Consider the following 20,573-nt stretch of genomic DNA (forward strand, 5'->3'; position numbering starts at 1 on the left):
GGCGGTGATACCTACCCGTGCGGACTCTCAAGAGGTCCTACCACCATGTGTATACAGAATTAAATTACAACAGAGTTTTGATTGACGTATGGATGATAAGTATTTTAAACTAATTTAACAGCGGTGTCGGGCTGGCCATCCCGGGAAGGAAGGCCGCGGAACCTGGGCCGCGGGGTCAGCAAGCCCAAGAAGAACACGGTCGCCTCCCTGCTCGCGCAGAGCCGCGCCCTCGGCCTCCGCCCCGCGCTGGCGCAGCAACTCCTCGGGGAAACCGACCTGGTAGGACACTGCATGCTCGCGGTCATCACTCATCAACAATAGAACAATCAAATTTATTATAAACTAGTTGACCCGGCAGACTTCGTAGTGCCTCAATCGATAAATAAAAAATCTAAACTTTTGTCTAAAATAAACTTAAAACAAACAAAAGGAATACGTTCGACGGGGGACACATCAAAGGAAAAAGTAAATTGTTATTTTTATTTCATTCCGAACATATTCATATTTATCTACCTTTGAAACTTTCTCTGGACTTCGACAACAATTCAGATAGACAAGATAAAAAAAATGAAAATCTGTTCTTATGTGCTATGTGACAAGAGCTAATATACTTGGAAATGTGTAACCCGCCGTTCGTCGTGAGGCTTGAGGTCGAAGTCTCGAGTGCATTAAAATGACCTATTTTTACAACCGGGGAACATGATGGACACAGACAAAAATAATTCTTTCAGGAATGGGTCTTTTGCGATCTTTTTATTTTATTGCCCTTGTGGGCAGACGAGCATACGGCCCACCTGATGGTGAGTGGTTACCGTCGCCCATGGACTTCAGCAATGCCAGGGGCAGAGCCAAGCCGCTGCCAACTGCTTAATACTCTTAATAATCGTCCTATATTTATTAAAAATATCTTTGTCCAGGCCGATATCCAGCTAAACTGTACAGCTTTGGATCTATCTTGACCTCCTCGGGGCAGAGAATGTGCTCTCCGAGGAGTGAGTACATTTTCCTTCCTAAAGCGATGTGTGTGGTGTCTTTTTTGTTTTTTTTTTTGTTTCTTAGATGGGTGGACAAGCTCACAGCCCACCTGGTGTTAAGTGGTTACTGGAGCCCATAGACATCTACAATGTAAAAGTGCCACCCATCTTGAGATATAAGTTGTAACGTCTCAAGTATAGTTACAACGGCAGCCCTACCCTTCAAACCGAAACGCGTTGCTGCTTCACGGCAGAAATAGGCAGGGCGGTGGTACCTACCCGCGCGGACTCACAAGAGGTCCTACCATCAGTATGGAAGCGCGGTGACGTCACGTGGTGCTCTTGCAGGAGAAGCTGAAGGCGTTGCTGGGCGAGACTGCCAGCACGGACTCGGAGTGCCCGTCGGACAGCGGGCCCTCCGACTCGGACGCCAGCGACTCCAGCCGCCGCCCCAAGGAGTCCCAGCTCCGCCTGCCACTGGCTCTAGGTACGCTTTTAAAAAAAAAATTGTCTTCGCTTTTTTACAATAAAATCATTTTTTCTTACACTATTTTTAATTCAAATTTATTAAAATTTATTTTAAATTTTTTAGTTGGATTTTCTATAAAAGCGTATTTTGTTAGTTTTTTTTAAACTATTCTTTATTTTTCTTTTTTTAGTTGATTTTCAATTTTTTTTTTAATATTGAACTGTCATCGCTCCTTAATAAGTATACCAAATTTCGAGTTAATCCGACGTTTAGAAGGGGCTCAAAATCATGTTCAAAGATTCCGTTACATACGAACATATAGTCGGATTTTTAATTAGACGAAGCCAGCTGACAGTAGCTAATGTCACTTTGTGAAATAATGTTGCTATATTTAAAGTAATAGTGATGCGTTCAGTTCTCGTTCAATCACATGAATGAACAATGAGTGTGAAGAGTTAATCATTAATTTCAAACTATAAAAGAATATTATTTATATTTTACAATAAAATTGTATTAAAGTGCTCCAATATATGTTCCTAGTAGTATGTAACTACAATTAGTTTTTTTTATTTTCATTACATACCTATAATTGTTATATTTTATTCATCTATGATTTCAACTATATGATGTATTGGAAATAGGACAGTCTTACAAGCTTCCTCGCAATGTTTTTCTTAATGTTTAAAACACTCGGTATTCAGTACAGGTAGATACTATAGGAACATAATATTTCGTCGAAAACTCATTGGTATGTACAAAGCACACCTAAAATTCGAACCCCGTACCCGATATCGGCAATTCGGCACACCAACTATTCACTAGACAATCGAGGCAATTTCATTAATTCAGGAGTTTTTTCAATCGTTCACTTTGTCACAACACTATTTTTATTTCATCAAAACCTGACAACACAGTAAACGTCAGTTGACTTCGTCTAATAAAAATCCGACTATACGTCTGAGCTAATAAAAGCGTATTAAAATTGGTACCTGTCTGCGGGGTTCGAATACTGGCTCAGTATATATATCGACGCTTGAAAGGCAAACGTGACTAAGCGACAATGCGTGAACTTTACAGTAGACTAATTTAAAGTTGAAATAGTTGAAAACAAAATCTATTTTAACGAATCTAGCTGTAGGATTGAAATGATTTTAATAGACCTAGAAATATATTTTTTTGCGCATCGAATATGGTTATTGCCCATCATTTATGTACAAAGCAGTTATTGTCGCTTATTCACGTTTGCCTTTCAAGCGTCGATATATAGACTACCAATTGTCGCTTAGTCACGTTTGCCTTTCAAGCGTCGATATATAGACTACCAATTGTCGCTTAGTCACGTTTGCCTTTCAAGCGTCGATATATAGACTACCAATTGTCGCTTAGTCACGTTTGCCTTTCAAGCGTCGATATATAGACTACCAAACATATCTGTTCCCAGGCTGGAAGCGAGTGACCGTGATCCGAGGGTTGTCCCGGAACTGCAGCATCAAGGGAGACGTGAGCTACTCGCCGCCGGAGCCCCACGCCGCCCTCAAACTCAAGTCCATGCAGGAGTTGCAATCGGTAAACTGTCCCGGCTGAGCCAGTCGAGCGTGTACTATGCTGATAGCCTTGAGAGGCTACTCCAGCTTAACTAATTATACAGCTAACTACTTCAGCAAACTGTACTGGTGATAGGACTTCTTTTGAGTCCGCGCGGGTAGGTACCACTACCCTATTTCTGCCGTGAAGCAGTAATGCGTTTCGGTTTGAAGGGCGGGGCAGCCGTTGTAACTATACTGAGATATAGAACTTATATCTATCTATCTATAATAAATAAAACCCTAGCGTGTAGGTGAGTTCACGAGGCTCAAGCCGGAGTGTTGCTAACAAGAACCCTAGCAAGAGCAGTGCTTCGCAGAATCTACCACCGGATCGGAAACGCGACCCACCGAGAAGATCCGGCGAGAAACTCAGTGGGCTGTGTCTGAGGGTTAATTTACTCGCCGAACCCTTCGTCGCAAGCGACGGGTTCGACGAGGACGATGACCGGTGCTTGTGGTACCTAAAAGCACCGTTAGTGGATCAGGTCGCTTAGGGCGACGTCGACTGTTTACCATTCGGTCCACAATTTTTTTATTTATTTCCAAACATTTACACAGAATATTATTTTAATAACCTAAAAGTACATATTATTATCCGCAACACGTTTCGTCAGATTACAGAAACAGAGTTATCAGCAAGATGCTTCGTCAAAAAGTACAATACTTACTTCCAGCTGCAAGCGTCGTTATAACACAAAATGTCTGTCATCGATATCAGTTTAATTGTCTTATGTCATATTTGAGTCGTCTATTATCAAAGGTGGCAATCTGTGCATTTGGACAAAAAAATGTTATTGATATGTCGATACAGATTGATTTGAATATAATCGTCTCCTTCAAAGAATACGGTTCAAAACCTGCATTAAATAAAGGTTAATACTTAACCTGTTATTTATCTAAGATGTCGTTCAGAAGAGTTTTGTGACTGCCAATGGAATACAAAGTCAATAATTCGTTTTTCTGATTTACCAATAATTGTCCAAAAGTCACATTGCCGGCTTTGATAATAGTCGACTCATTTATGGTTCATCCCTGAACTGCTGCGTTACGTATTTTATATTTTTCAGTTTCTAGACTCGAACCCGTGTCCGCCGTTGTCCCTGGACAACTTCAGCTTTAGTTCGCGCGCGATCCTCGGCGAGTACGTGCAGCCCTGCGCCGACGTCGCCGACCCGCTGGTCTTCAACGAGACCGAGATCACCAAGAGGTCCGTGCTTATGGTTACTGTATCGCGTTAATAATACTGGTGGTAGGACCTCTTGTGGGTCCGCAAGGGTAGGTACCACCACTCTGCCTATTTCAGCCGTGCAGCAGTAATGCGTTTCGGTTTGAAGGGTGGGGCAGCCGTTGTAACTATACTTGAGGCCATAGAACTTATATCTCAAAGTGGGTGGCGCATTTACATTGTAGATGTCTATGGGCTCCGGTAACCATTTAACTCCAAGTGGGTTGTGAGTTCGTCCACACAACTATGCAATCTATACTTATATATAAAAACGAATTGCTGTTCGTTAGTGTCGCTAAAACTCGAGAATGGCTGGACCGATTTGGCTAATTTTGGTCTTGAATTACTTGGGGAAGTCCAGAGAAGGTTTAAAAAGTAGATAAATATAAAAATGCTCGGAATTAAATAAGAATAACAATTTTGTTTTTCCTTTGATGTGTCCCCGTCGGACGAATTCCTTTTGTTTGTTTTAAGTTTATTTTATACAAAAGTTTAGGTCTTTTATTTATCGATTGAGGCTCTACGGAGTCTGCCGGGTCAGCTAGTAAGTTAATATAATGCTATGGGACTTGCGTGCTGGTGGTCTGTACCGACAAGTGCGACGTCCGCCAGGCTGGAGGAGGCGCGTGCGCTGAGCTCGCTGGGCAGCCGGCCGACGCCGCCGCCGCTGGACCGCCGCATGGAGCTGGCGCGCCTGCAGCAGGCCGCCCGGGACGCGCGCCGGGACCACTCCGTCCGCTCCAAGGACCAGGTGCGCTACCAGACCCACTAATGACTCAGAAACCTCGCTGTCAGCCCTGTACAAAGGGTCCTTTTTAAGGGATTTTATTACTGGTGGTAATACCTCTTGTGAGTCCACACGGGTAGGTATCACCACCCCGCCTATTTCTGCCGTGAAGCAGTAATGCGTTTCGGTTTGAAGGGTGGAGCAGCCGTTGTAACTATACTGAGATCTTAGAACTTATTATATCTCAAAGCGGATGGCGCATTTACGTTGTAGATGTCTGTGGGCCCCGACAACCACTTAACATCCAGGTGAGCTTTGAGCTCGTTTCACACATCTAATCAATAAATAAAACAATAAAAAAGAAAAATTATTCTATGTCTAGTATCCACTCTACATAACACTTATACAACCACCACTTGTGTAACACAACTATTGGCCAAGAGCTTGGCTCCCACACCCACCTAGATTTTGTGTAAGCAGTTTGGCCACAAATGCCTACATAAACTAACTACGGAATGTATGTTCAGGCGCGTCTAGTCAGAGAGCTGGAGAAGTCTGAGAAGGCTGAGCTGGCGAAGCGGGAGAAGGAGGCCAGGAGTCAGCAGCTGTTAGAGGTAATTACAATTAATCTCAAAATGACATATAGTTGAGGGGCTGTGATGTTTTGTCATGTCTGCTAGAATACGCGGTTCTCATATTACATGCGCTTAGAAATTCGCTTCGTAATGTAATGAGGAGAATTAATGTTTAATAGTGCTGATAGGGTGTCTGTGATTTCTCAAAAATTTTAAAATCCTTTTTTTTATGTTTTGTCAATTTATTTTAATGGAATAAGAATAGTCTTAGCTTCATCCTGAACAATGGCGTTATATCTAGCCTACTCGTCGCAAGCACAAGGGCGTATCTGTTGTTTGTAATTGAATCAGATTTGTTTGTAGTTTTTTTTCTATTTTCTCGAACTACTACAATACTAGAGAATAACTAGTACTAGTAGAATAACTAAAGAACTAGAACTAATACTTTTCCGACTAAAAATTTTTTTTCAAAATCATCAAATCTTGTATAAATATTACTAAAATACTATAAATATGTAAATAAAAATGAATATTTCGCATCTATGCGTTTTTTAATGATGAAACTCGGTACATCTATTGTTGGCACAGCAGGTTTTTGCCATAGTACCAACTTTGGGATAAGAGTCTATCCGATTTGTATTTTTTATCGTTGACGATATACAGATGAGATCACCTTCCAAGTCCAAGTTCCAAGTTGGTAAATCGGAGCCTTCCAATCTGGAATGCGCTTTTGTGTCGCGAAAAACTGCCGCTCAGCTCAAAGCACGTTACAAAGTATTTTGATATGTCGTAAATTTCAAAACCGTAATGAAAATATCATTTATTTATTTATTTTTTATTGCTTAGACGGGTGGACGAGCTCACAGCCTAGTGTTAAGTGGTTATTGGAGCCCATAGACATCTACGACGTAAAAGCGTCACCCACCTTGAGATATAAGTTCTAAGGTCTCAGTATAATTACAACGACTGCCCCACCCTTCCGATCGAAACGCATTACTGTCTCACGGCAGAAATAGGCGCGGTGGTGGTACCTACCCGTGGGGACTCCCAAGAGGTCCTACCACCAGTATCTTTGCAGTTTTTAATTATAAGTAGTTGCCTACTTCCGCTATTAAGCACCACGTCCTAAGGGCACACCATTCAACTATACAAATACTATAGTGAGTTCGACTTCATTTGGGCGACATTCATGTTGTAATGTCTGTAGGTTCCACCAACGACCCGTCTCTAGTGTGCTTAGTGCGAGTTTTTTGACGTTCTCGTATGCAGTTAGAACAGCGCCCCTAGCGACAAACGTAGGCAAACATTCCAATTGCATACAAATTTGAGTTAACTTTTACGCTATCGAGTACGTTAAAAAACTCGCACTAAGCACACAAGAGGCTCATGGAAAGATATGGTCGCGTTCAAAAGACATTCTTCTATAATAAAAAAAAGTGTTATCGCATTAATTCCTCTGTTATATTATGAACCAGTTTTTTTTTATTGTATAATATTATATTGATTATGCATTAATTCATGTTATATAATATTTGTTAAGTGTAATATGGGAATCGGCTTAGAAAAGAACGTGTTTGAACATCAACAACACATTATCATTTTTAATTCACGTTCTTTCAATAAATGTAGTTTTTTTTACTTTAAATGTTCATAAAACCGTGTGCTTGTGTTTGTTTTTTTTATTTTTATTTTATTATCAATTTGATGCTTGGCAACATTGTGCTCACATACTGCAGTACGAAAGCAAAAAGTACGGGGTTGCCATATTAATTGAATTAGAAAAAAAAAACAGAAAATAGTAACTTTTTGCTTTTTTCAGTAGACAGCGAAGGAAATAAGCTTCTTAGTCAGTAGTATAGTTTGTGTGTCTTGTATCCTTTATGTTCCTTATGTATTTATGTAAATTCTATCTCGCTATGGGTTCTGTTGTAATTTACGAAGGTTATTGACAATGTTGTCAGAATATCCAATTGATAGTAAATTAAAATGAAGGATGGTTAATAAACGAAAACAAAAAAATACAATTGAACACAGCACATCAACAAGAACCGAACCCAACTGACGATCGAGCCGGTGCCGTCGGTATCGAAGGAATGGAAAGTTCCAGATGTATCGATGGGCCCCGCTAAGGCCCACAGAGAACGAGCCATGCCCCCGATAAGCTTGTCACTGATACCGGTCTGCTGCCCCAACGAATCCCCAATAAAGAACATTCTCGATTGGAAAGTCGAGCAAGAGGAATACAACGCTCTAGATAAAATGAAAGATTTCGCTGAGAAAGCAGCCTTCGATCTGCCGAAACGTAAAGACTATGATTATCTCAAGGCGGGCGATAAAAAAAAACCTCCCGACAAAGAGAACAATCTAGATAGGCTAATCGAGTCGTATTCTAGAATAACTGAGTTCATAAACGGCTGCGATTGGTCGAAACTGCAGACGGACAAAAAGACTGAAAACGCTGTGGCGTTAGAGAAAAAATACTTGGACGCTAAAAACGAATTCATGTCGCAAAACCTTAGCTTGATGCCGAAGGAGACCAAGAAATCGGTTCTCAAGGACGTGATAGATTTGAGCGAAGACGATGACGTCACGGATGTGGTTTCCAAAAAAATATTAAACCAAGGAACGTTTTGCGTCGGAAAAGACGGGGCTCTATCGATTTCCATACATCCATACAAAGATTACGGATCGGTATGTTTGAGTAATACACCACTAACTTTTCGGGGTTTAATATATTCTTACTAACTTTTCACTATGGTGGTATGTTAATTGACTAACTTTCAAAATTCAACTAATTCGGTGATTAACTACACGTTGAACGTTTGATAAGCTTGTTCTAGGCAAATTCGTCTCGAATTGAGAAAAAAAAACCTAAATTACACTTATAGTTAATGTTGCAGTCCATATTATTGCTTTGATAGTTTTAATTAAATACCCCGTGAAAGCAATATTTAGATAGATCTTAGATACAACTATATAGTTAAATGTATAGAATCGGTTTGGTGGATGTTGAATAGCAATCAAATCTTTTCTATTAAAACAATTCAAAAGCTCTCTTCCACACAAACTTCTCATTCGGAGAACAGAAAACTAAAATAAGGTTATTAAACGAAATTTGTAAATATGTGAGCTTCTTTTACTTTTTTAATAAGAAATTAACACGAAATTAATTGGGTTAAACTTTATTAATGTTTAACATTATTTTACTGTAGGAAAGAGAGCTTTGGTACTTCTTATCAAAAGCACTTAATGTCTGTAAAATACGCGAATCTAGGTATTCATTATAAGCTCATTGTATTCAAGTTTGAAAGCACTTTATCATCATTTCATTACGTATATCGCCAGTAAACATTGGCACTATATATTTATCAAGTACTAAAAAAATGTGAATCCTTTGTGTTGGATTCTTATTTTATGCACAAATACTAGCCACTGTAATCTATATACCTAGTCAGGTCATAAATTCTGTCACATGTTTAATGTAAAATAATTGAAACAAGTTTATTCATTATGTAACCATTCATATACCAAAATGAACTTAACAAAACATAGATTCTTATGACACTAAAGTTTATTCAAAATGACATCCGTGATTTTGAATACAGGGCTTCAATCTGCGCGGCCAGTCGTCTATCGCAGCACGAACGAGGTCCATGTCAATATCGGCGGCTGCCTTAATCAAGGATGTCTTGAGTGACTCCAAATTGGGATGAGGCTTTGAGCACGCCTTTTCCTCCAAGTGTTGCCATATCTTGTAATCTAACGGATTCAAATCTGGACTGGAGGAGGGCCAGTCTTCGTGCTGGATGAAGTCGATTTCACGCGCCGCCAGCCAGTCTTGTGTGCTCTTCGCTCTATGAGCTGGCGCCGAATCTTGTTGGAATACCCAGTGCCTGTTATTGAACATGGTATAAGAAACAGGTTCCACAAGGTTCGTCAGGACTGTATTTTGATACACAACTGCATTCGTTTTTACACCTTTCTCACAAAAATATAACTCTGTTAAGCCCCAATAAGAAACTCCCAACCATACCATGAGCGAGGATGGAAAATGACCTCGTTGGACACGCGGAATACGGTTGCTCGCTTCTTCACTACTGTGTACGTACACCTTATCATTTTGTTTGTTGTAGCTCTCTTCTACGGTAAACATTTTTTCATCCGAAAAAAGAATTTCCCGATATTTTTTTCCCGCGTACCGCTTCAACAAAGCGCGGCATCTCTTCAGTCTCAGGTCCATTAGACGAGCATTCAAACGATGTCCTGTTTTTCTTCGATATGCCCGAAGCCCTAAGTCTTCATTTGACACCTTTTTCACCGTGGTTCTGCTTAACCCCATCTGAAGGGCCAACAGTTTCTGCTTACTTTTGGGATTTATTTGAATTCGCGCCTTCACAGCTTTTATCACTGCTGGAGTCCTAACAGACCGAGGGCGACCACTTCTTGACCTGTCATCTACACTAGAGTCTTCATTGCATCGTTTGATGGTACGATAAACGAATCTTTTGGTTATATTCAAATTTTTCAGTATGTTAAAAATTTGAATTGGCGCGTAACCGCAACGATGCAACGCAATAACTGCAACACGGTCTTCTTTAAGCGTCCACTCCATATTTAAAAATGAGTAAAATTCTAAAAGTATACATTTTTATTTTCATGAACAATTCGAAATTCGAATTCAATAAACTTTTTTGTGGTCAGCATTCTAAAAGAAAAGTTTTTACTGTGTGACAATACTTATGACCTGACTAGTTATATAGACAAGTTCACAAGAGGAACAGTAATCAAACTGGGTGTAAGAAAACCACTGCCGGACGCGATACAAATTCGTGACACGATAATATTGGCTTCCTTCCTTCCTTCTTGCGTCGATAATCCTCAGTGCTGAGGGTCGTGGCCTCCTCTTATAACTTTCTCCTGCATCATCTTGCGCCATTCCTGCCTGTCCTCGGCTGTGTGGATAGAAACGTGGACTGATTGGCTTAAGAATAAAAAAAATCTACTTACCTCAATTATGACGAAGTCACCACACCCGCTGTCATATCTTTAAAACTATACTTAATATTGACGTTTATTACCAACGATACGATATTCCTGTCCTAAGTTTTGTTTCAGGAATATTTAATTGGAAATGTTAATTGTAAACGGGCGCTTTTTAAAACGACTAGTCCTACGTTATTGATACGACATTGACACACTATCTGACGTATATAGCATGAATGTTTTCGCACTCTCTTTGCTTGCACGTTGCGTTATGATTCTAGTTATTAAATATCTTGTTAATTTTTTTAATTGTGCTGCTTACATTTCAACATTGAGATACTTATTTATTTTGAATTTAAAATACAACCAGTATGCACAGTATTGTCAATTGAATATAAATTTTGCTAAATTATAATGTTATATTAGCAATTGAAATATGCCTTTTTTCTATTTTTGGATATTTAAAAAAGTTTTTTTTTTAATTAAATTCGGAAACAACGGTTTTATGACGTTATTCTAGAGATCTTATTTTTTCTTTTTATTATTTTGTTTCATGTATCGGGTGTTTTATATTATGATTTGCTGTAACGCTTTCGATGTTGTCCGCTTGTAACGAAGGCTAAAAAGAGGAAACAGGAGGAGATAGAGAAGCAGAGGATGGAGGAGCAAGCTAAAAAACAACAGGTTCGTACTGTCGATGTAGATTGTTTTAATAGCTTGTTTATAAATGCCGCCCACCGAGTTTCTCGCCGAATCTTCTGAGTGGTTCGCATTTCCGATCCCGTGGTAGATTCTGCGAAGCACTGCTCTTGCTAGGGCCAGGGTTAGCAACACCTCCGACTTGAGCCCTGAGAGCTCACCTACATGTCAAGGCGAAGCTGAAATAGCCTCTCAAGGCTATCAGAATTGGTAGGAAAAAAAGCCAATTTATTGATGCCAATCGTAATAAGAGAACGAAAAGTAATGTCGTAGGTGAATAGGCTGTGGTGTGAAACAACACGGGTCAGTATTGTATCGTGTTTGGGTAATCTTCACACTTATTTCAACCGCGAAGTAAAACGATCCCTTGTAGTTTTGAATCTTTGTTCCAACATCACCGAGACCTCGATCTCGCATTTACATTATGATATCTTTTGGCCCGAAAACCTTTTAATGGTGAAAGCTTCGTTTTGCTTTTCATTTATATAAATGTATAATAAATCCTAGGACAATGTGGGTAAATCGAAGACTATTTTTACATAATCCATTCTTTAAAATGCAGTTTCGCTCGCACAAACCATTGCTGTAATTTTCGCGCTAGTTCCCTTCAAAATGAGTTTATTTATTTATTTAGACACACCAACAGCAATACACACAAAACATTCAAGCTTAAAATTAACATGTATAAAATTAAGTACCGGTATGTAAGCCAGTTACAGGCATGTACAGCAATCTCTTATAACACACTATGACATGTTACTGCAATTTTACAAACAGCGGAAAAACAGGCTAAAAAATGTTAACAGTACGACAGAAAAAGTATATTTAAAAATAACATGAAAACAAGAGTTAACTACTTAACATTCTCTCATCAATTATAAACAAAGGAACTATTACAGTTATGACTTGCCACTGCCCTATTTTCAGACTATACTTACGTGACATGTCTTGAAGCTATCAAAGGAATTCGAAAAAGCTAACGCGTATTATTCGAAGATATCGAATTGGTATTTAAAATACGATAAGCATTTAGTTTTATTTATACGAAACTTTCAAACTATCGAAGATCTTTTATTTTTTTCATTTTTCTTGACGACATCATGAATCCAGCCTAAGACATTCGAATTCACGTCAAAATACTTTGTTTACAGGAAAGAGAGATAAAAAGGCAACAAGCACTGCTACTAAAAGAACAGGTAAATACATTGAAATTTACATTTGTCTGTGTGTTTGTGTTAAACGATATATATATTTATTTATTTATTTATCCGTGTGACTTAACTTTTGTTTTTGTTTTCAATGTTGCGCCTGCGTGGTGGTTGCAGCAAAAATATATAACAGAGGTAAATATTATGTGTTTAAATTCTAATTACAGTTACACAGTTTGACTAACTACAGTTGTGCTCGTTTTAGTTTGGATAGACTGAACTGTAACCCGGTTGCGATGGTGGATTGGAGAGATAATGCATGCATCCTATAATATTAAATAGAGTCTGGCTTCCTTTTTATTTTGGATATTGGGTGCGGTGAATACGAATATGTATATTGAATTTGCATATTTATTTATCGATTATTTGGGTGTTGATTTTTAGAAAGTTTAATAATGGGATTTAACTTGGAAATCAGTTTGACAGTCTAATAACAATAACGATAATATTGTCCTGACCAGTTTTAATCTCGGTGACTCTGTTTATTTCTTTACTAATAGATAGACATAATATATATTGGGTGTTAGGAGACCGCTTCCGAAAACGAAGACAGACGATAGTACTAATGACAATTTTGATGATGGGACGAAAAAAAAATCGACCCAGATTTAAAAAAAAACATTAGCAAAACGCTTTAATTAGCATTATCTACGCTCCATCATGTTAGTACAGTTAATTAATTAATTAAAAATTAAGTTAGTTAGTTAATTATTATTATTGTATAAAGTAGATTTATAAAATGTCATTTGTATTTATTATTACATTTTTATATCTAAGTACAGTTAAATGAAAAGATAGTTCCATAAAAAATACATTACTAAAAAAAACCAGCAATGAAACACAAAATCAAAAACAGCTGATGCTCGGGTCAACGAACGTCTGGACGCGGCGTTTCTTTAACACGCACACCGGCAAGTTTGTAGGTACAAAATTTTCGTTTTTGGAAGCGGTCTCCTAACATCCAGTATAGATTAATATATTTATTATACTATTCTTTTTGATAGTCTAACGGTTACCTTACTTTTTGTGGTTAAACTAATACATGTCTGCACTGGGAAGGTATTAGTAAAAAGCCGCGGGCGAATCTAACGTCCGATCAATAATTTTTTGTCTGTATTTTCGTTGAGATTTTTTTTTCTAGGCGGGTGGCAATGTGCGCGTTGTGACGTCATGAATAGCTACTTAACTTGAGATTGTCTCGCACGTCTGTGAGCACGCACGGGCTTTCTTTATCACTAAAACAATAAAAATAGTGATAAATTCAAATTTTATTGCAAAATGACCTTTTAATTGAATAGTCCTTTGCAGAGCTTTTTCTTATCTTTAACGGTTAACTATAACAGTAGTCACTTCTGTTAGGAAAGAGAAAGGAGACGCCAACACACAACTTTCATCCGGCAGCTAGACGCCAGGAGGAGATGGGAGGAGAGGGAGAGAAAAAAGCACCAGAACCTGCTGGACAGGTTGCTGGTCAAAGAGAAGAAGCTGCAGCAGAGACGAAAAGAGATGGAACTGCTTTCGGAATTGAGGTCTGTGACGTAAATTCTTTTAACAAATATTAACATGATCGTCTTCTCGCATTAGAACTGATAATGTTACTGTATAATGTTCCTTTGCTTATAGTTGATGAGAGAATGTCATTCTGATTACATTGCGCAGTCTGTTCTATGTACTTATATTTTTTGCATTGCCGCGCTCGACTTTTTAAATTTTTAATTTTTTTTATAGTTTTATAATTTTTGTTTACAATTTTTTACTATATAAATATGTGCATTATTTCTTATTTAGTAATCTGTAAAGTTAGTAGTGTGTGTAGTTAGCTCTTGTTTTCGTGTTGTTTTCAAATATATATATTGCTGTAACATGTCATAGTGTGTTATAGGAGATTGCTGTACATGCCTGTAACTGGCTTACATACCAGTACTTAATTTTATACATGTTAATTTTAAGCTTGAATGTTTTGTGTGTATTGCTGTTGGTGTGTCTAAATAAATAAATAAATAAATAAATAAATAAATAATCTCAAAACTTACTAATTTTACAGGAGAGCGTTTTAAAGGTTTAACAATGTGATATTTTTAATATTAATCATCTTCGCAATATTTATATTTTATTTATTACAAGTTACATTATATGTATTTTAAAGTAAGATAAACTTATGTATTAATTTTTTTTGTGTCAAAACATTGGTAAACTAAAACTAAACTACGCTCTTTTGACAGTATTTATGAGAAAAATACTGGTGATACCTAAATTATTCCGCATATTAAATCCATTTCGAATATTTTTGGAAATTGAAACACTTTTAATACGAAAAGACGATTATCATTGTCCCGATTAACTTCTATTGTGAAATTATTGGTACTATCATGGTTCAACTCTGAATATTTTCGGCAGGCGACCTCAAGAAGACTCGACTCTCTCAGACCAGAAGCCACTGCCGACCCTAAACAGAATCCCGGGTCTGAAGCTAGCGGGGCAGGCCATGGCAGACATACTGCAAGTTTACGAGTTCATACACAACTTTGGACAAACTTTAGGTTTCGGTGAGTGATCAGTTTTCTTTTGATCGCTTTGCTTTTGTCAGATTTCCTTTACCATCATTTATAATTTTTTTTAAACACACACACACACACACACACACACACACACACACACACACACACACACATCCACACACGCGCACGCACACACGCGCACATGCACGCACACGCATAATGACCTTCTTAAATGATAACACCTAATGATCTCTCAACGCAGCATCTGTTCACGACTTAACCTAACCTAATCTATATTAAGAAGGAGGGGGAGCCTGGAGATCAGTGATACAGGTCTTTGAACCTAGTACAGACTTCAGCTCTTTCAAAGGCTTAAAATAAATTATTAGGTTAATTTCCATTTGTATTTGTACCTTGTACCTTTAAGAGAGAAATAAATTATTATTATTATTATTATTTAATATCTCAATTCCGTTTTGTATGTGTTGTAGCGGATTTAGTTTAGTATGTGTCGAGTCGTAGCACAATAAACAGGTTTGCTAGTCATGTCTTTAATCATTATCACCCTACACACTACACACTACACAATACTGGTCGTAGGACCTCTTGTGAGTCCGCACGGGTAGGTACCACCACCCTGCCTATTTCTACCGTGAAGCAGTAATGCGGTTTGAAGAGTAGGGCCGTCGTTGTAACTATACTGAGACCTCAGAACTCATATCTCAAGTTGGGTGGCGGCATTTACGTTGTAGATGTCTATGGGCTCCGGTAAACACTTAACACCAGGTGGGCTGTAAGCTCGTTCACACATCAAAGCGACAAAAAAAGCTCTATATATAAGCACAGATTCAATAGTGTTACCACAATTTTTTATGTAGGTGAACCAAATTTGTTGGTTTATTTATTTACTAGCGACCCGCCCTCGCTTCGCTTCGGAAACATTAAAACACACAAGAAAACAAAAAATAAAAAAAAAATAAAAAGTAGCCTATGTTCATCAGGGACAATGTCGGCTTCTAATGGAAAAAGAATTTTTCAAATCGGTCCAGTAGTTTCGGAGCCTATTCGAAACAAACAAACAAACAAATCTTTCCTCTTTATAATATTAGTATAGATATAGATTTAAAAACTGTTACATCGCATGGGTTCCCATTTATCAAGATCCGACCATTAGTTTTTGTAGTAACTTGAACGGTATATATTTAATCGACTTCAACTGCATTCTCATCTTGTTTTGCTGAAGTTTTTTTATTTTTTTATTTTTATTTAATTTTTTTTATATTTATTTATTTAATATATTCTGTACACACAGCTGTTAGAAAAGAAACGTCAATAAGGATACAGAGTACAAGGGCACTACTTATTTCATGCTGAAATCTCTTCCAGTAGACCCGCAGAAGGAAAGAAGAATTAGGAACACAAACCTAGTGCATACAGTAAACATTACATATAATAATATATACATATTACAAGATACAAAACAATATATATACATACAAATACACACACACACACACACACATACATATATATAACATACACACATATACTTACTTTATATTATAATACATTATAAAAATATATATAATTTATTTAAGATGGTAAGGATAAATAATGTTCCTTAACAGATTTCTTGAATGCTGCTATGGTTTTGCACGCTCGTATGCTTGGAGGGAGGGAATTCCAAAGTATAACTGCTTGTACAGAAAACGATTTTGCGTAAGCATGTGTTTTATGAACAGGGCAATTGAGGAGAGTTTTAATGTGGGTTCTACAAGGAGCAATGGAGGGACGGGCATAGGTAAAGCGATCACGTAAATATTGTGGGTAGTTAATGTTATTTATATATATATATATATATACGTCTTGTGAAGCGCACAAACACCTGAGCTAATGTCCACGAGTGCAAGAGAAGAATAATTTCATGTTATTTTGTATTATATCAAACATCTTGTACCTTTACTGGTGGTAGGACCTCTTGTGAGTCCACACGGGTAGGTACCACCACCCTGCCTATTTCTGCCGTGAAGCAGTAATGCGTTTCGGTTTGAAGGGCGGGGCAGCCGTTGTAACTATACTGAGATCTTAGAACTGATATCTCAAGGTGGGTGGCGCATTTACGTTGCAGATGTCTATGGGCTCCGGTAACCACTTAACACCAACTGACCCATGTAATTTTTTAATCAGATCTGGACTGTATGCCGACTCTGAGCACGTTACAAGCGGCACTCCTCCCGAACTGTAACGCTGATGCTGAAGAGGAACTGATTCAAGTGTTAACGCAGCTTCTCATCACCGCTATCGGTAAATATGTGTACTTTGTAATATATGACTTCCTACCTAAGCTGATGGTCTAGAGAGACCATATCAGTCACCGGGCTAGTAGATGAGCTTACGTAGCTCAAACCTGACGACGTTGCTAACACGAACCCTAGCAAGAGCTTCGCAGAATCTACCACCAGATCGGAAACGCGACCCACTGAGAAGATCCGGCGAGAAACTCAGTGGGCTGGGTCTGAGGGTTAACTTACTCGTCGAGCCCTTTGTCGCAAGCGACGGGTTCGACGAGGACGATGACCGGGCGACTCAATGATATGAGGTGTAAGGAAAATTTAATGTCATCGTCTGTTCGAATCCCGCAGACAGGTACCAATTAAACCAATTTTTTAATGAAATACGTACTTAACATATTCACGAATGACTTCAATGAAGGAATGACATTGAAAAATATAAAAAAAACATAATTGTTATGCCGACCCTACCTACAGCAAAGGGAAGATGTACTCTATTGTTTCTTGGCAGAGGACCCGGGCATACCCCACCCGGGACGGCACACCACGCTGCTCGGTCACGCCATCCGGATGGGCGACATAACTCCTCACAACCTGAGCGAAGTGCTCCGGATATATTTGTATGCCAACGCTACCGGAGAGGTCAAGGCGTTGACAGGTGAGGAACATCATGTATTTTTCTCTTCTACGATAAAGAACACTTGAAATAAACATTATTGTTAGGTTCGAAAATAAATATAACTATATACCTACATGAATAATTAATTACGTTTTTGTTAATAATACTTTCATCTTAAATCTCAATATTAGATTTGATTGCCATATTACCATATTAATATCATAAAATATGTGAAACTGTTTGTCTTTTTTTCACATCAAAACGTCGGATTGGCATGATTTTTTAAGGTAATAAGGTCAGGAGATTGACATACTGCATTCTCACAGGAAACCATTCTATGAGTGAAACCGCGGGTAAATATTAGTTATTATTATAATAAAATTTAACTCCTGCTTCGGTTTAGAATCTACTGAAGAGTTATCACAACGTCGGCCTTATCTGTCCGACATGGACTATTGAACTATCAGTCATAGAATAGAATTTTAAGAACATTCTGATTAGTGATATTTGTGTGACATCGAGGGGCACAATGGTTAGTATAATGAAGACTCCGATCTCATTTACGTCGTGACGTCAGGTCCGGTAATCGCTAATTACCAGATGAGCCGTGAGCTTGTCTAGCCATCGTCATGTGAAAACGATTACCAATACATGTTCGGATCGTTATTTTCGCGGATCGCTTGGAACCTATGGGTCTACAGAGGGACGGTTCTCTCTGTGTTTTGTACCGTATGTTCCATGGGGAATGCTCTGAGGAATTATTCGAGATGATACCCTCATCTCCTTTTTTTTATCATCACACCTCCCGCCATCGGAGCAGAGTTCATCCACAGTGCGTTTCCAAAGATCTTTACTTACTTCATGGTAGGCATCGACTTGGCTCTGCCCTTGGCATTGCCGACGGTGACCACTTAAGGCGATTCAAGAAATGTTAATACAAGTGTGATCGCGATCAGGTCTGACGGCGGAGAGGGAGCGCGAGCGTCGCGTGGCGGACCACCACCAGACCGATGCCGAGATGGTGCACACCAGCGCCACCACGCGCAACGCCGCCTACTACGAGCATCTGCACAACAACGGCACCTACAAACTATCCGGTTCGTTCCATACCTAATACGTTGAGAGGGCGCTAGTGAGCAGTCGTGAGCACTTACCCCGCTATCAATACGGGTCGTTAGTTGTATGAAAAACATCGATTTCTTGACACTATAAACGATAAACACAATCCATAGACACTACTTAAACATTGTTGTCAACTATAGCTAAAGATAGTACGATTTATGCAGGTTCACTTTAAGCGGGCACATTATAGTTTAGGCAGGTTTTCTGGGGGTAGGACCTCTTGTGAGTCCCCACGGGTAGGTCCCACCCCACCTATTTCTGCCGTGAAGCAGTAATGCGTTTCGGTTTGAAGGGTGGGGCAGCCGTTGTAACTATACTGAGAACGTCGAGAGGGCGCTAGTGAGCAGTCTTGAGCACTTACGAGCCTCGCTGTCAATACGGGTCGCGTTCCGCTAGTTGTATATTTTTCACTGGTGGTAGGACCTATAGTGAGTCCGCACGGGTAGGTACCACCGCCCTGCCTATTTCTGCCGTGAAGCAATAATGCGTTTCGGTTTGAAGGGTGGGGTAGCCGTTGTAACTATACTGAGACCTTAGAACTTATATCTCAAGGTGGGAGGCGCATTTACGTTGTAGATGTCTATGGGCTCCAGTAACCACTTAACACCAGGTGGGCTGTGAGCTCGTCCAACCATCTAAGCAATAAAAAAAAAAAAAAAAAGTTGTATGAAAAACATCGATTTCTTGACACTACTTGGGCGTCATTTAATACACTCCATTTGCTATTCAGTGTGTTCGTTACTAACGTTCTCGATGGCGTAAACGTTAACTCAGATTTGTGTGCAGTTGAAACAGCGCCCCTAGCGGCAAACGTTGGCAACACGTTCCAACTCCATACAGAATTGAGTTAACTTTTACGCTATAGAGAACGTTAAAAAGCTCGCTCTAAGCGCACCAGTGTATAACTAGTGTGAAAATTCATCAGTACGAGGGTAAGGTTTTGTTTACTTGTAGTACTACGTCTTGTGAGCCCGCAAGGGTAGGTACCACCACCCTGCCTATTTTTGTAGTGAAGCAGCAATGCGTTTCGGTTTGAAGGGTGCGGCAGCCGTTGTAACTATACTGAGACCTTAGAACTTATATCTCAAGGTGAATGGTGGCTTACGTTGTACATGTCTATGGGCTCTGGTAACCACTTAACACCAACAGGTACCTCCACTTTTCTCAAAGTCCCCTCACGTTTTCTTAACGTTATAATGACGTCTGTTTTCCAAACCGGAGGGTGAGGTTTCCTCGTGGTATAAACCGGTAGTTCTCACACCACACTCCACACGCAACTCAAGTGCATTAGTGAAGTATAGGACTCGTTATGCAGAGGCCCTTCGCGACAAGCCCTTCGTCGCCCTCAACGCTACGGTGAAGGCGAAGATCCTTGCCTTCCTCTGCAACGAGCTGCTTCAGAACAAGGCCGTGCTGCGGCAGATCGACGGCTCCCTGGAACATCTCACGCAGCTGAAGAAGGAACGGTACCTCATGGATATGAAGATCAGGAAGTAAGTCTAGCTGTTCATGGGAGGAGTGGACAGGAGTTACTGGTGGTAGGATCTCTCGTGAGTCCGCGCATGTAGGTACTACCCTCCTGCCTATTTCTGCCGCG

The 20,573-nt window shown here is 39.3% G+C and overlaps 1 protein-coding gene across 14 annotated transcripts in view; it reads left to right on the forward strand.

The window, feature by feature from the left end:
• The window catches only part of LOC114241927 (bromodomain adjacent to zinc finger domain protein 2A), a 122,851-nt gene that overhangs the window by 77,409 nt on the left and 24,869 nt on the right, over nucleotides 1-20,573 (forward strand). For 5 of the 14 annotated variants that reach the window (XM_028172917.2, XM_089735446.1, XM_089735441.1 and 2 more), the window contains 16 exons: nucleotides 122-279; nucleotides 1,323-1,461; nucleotides 2,885-3,009; nucleotides 4,097-4,236; nucleotides 4,867-5,005; nucleotides 5,509-5,595; nucleotides 7,591-8,247; nucleotides 11,158-11,223; nucleotides 12,390-12,434; nucleotides 12,564-12,581; nucleotides 13,806-13,975; nucleotides 14,844-14,992; nucleotides 17,132-17,248; nucleotides 17,747-17,893; nucleotides 18,811-18,951; nucleotides 20,292-20,469. In XM_028172917.2, the coding sequence (XP_028028718.2) occupies nucleotides 122-279; nucleotides 1,323-1,461; nucleotides 2,885-3,009; nucleotides 4,097-4,236; nucleotides 4,867-5,005; nucleotides 5,509-5,595; nucleotides 7,591-8,247; nucleotides 11,158-11,223; nucleotides 12,390-12,434; nucleotides 12,564-12,581; nucleotides 13,806-13,975; nucleotides 14,844-14,992; nucleotides 17,132-17,248; nucleotides 17,747-17,893; nucleotides 18,811-18,951; nucleotides 20,292-20,469 (2,476 nt within the window). The remainder of the gene's footprint in view (nucleotides 1-121; nucleotides 280-1,322; nucleotides 1,462-2,884; nucleotides 3,010-4,096; nucleotides 4,237-4,866; nucleotides 5,006-5,508; nucleotides 5,596-7,590; nucleotides 8,248-11,157; nucleotides 11,224-12,389; nucleotides 12,435-12,563; nucleotides 12,582-13,805; nucleotides 13,976-14,843; nucleotides 14,993-17,131; nucleotides 17,249-17,746; nucleotides 17,894-18,810; nucleotides 18,952-20,291; nucleotides 20,470-20,573) is intronic. The other 9 variants (XM_089735461.1, XM_089735458.1, XM_089735455.1 and 6 more) reach the window with 5 other exon arrangements.

Source organism: Bombyx mandarina, chromosome 02, assembly GCF_030267445.1.
Source record: "Bombyx mandarina strain Sakado chromosome 02, ASM3026744v2".
In the NCBI taxonomy this organism is placed as follows: domain Eukaryota; kingdom Metazoa; phylum Arthropoda; class Insecta; order Lepidoptera; family Bombycidae; genus Bombyx; species Bombyx mandarina.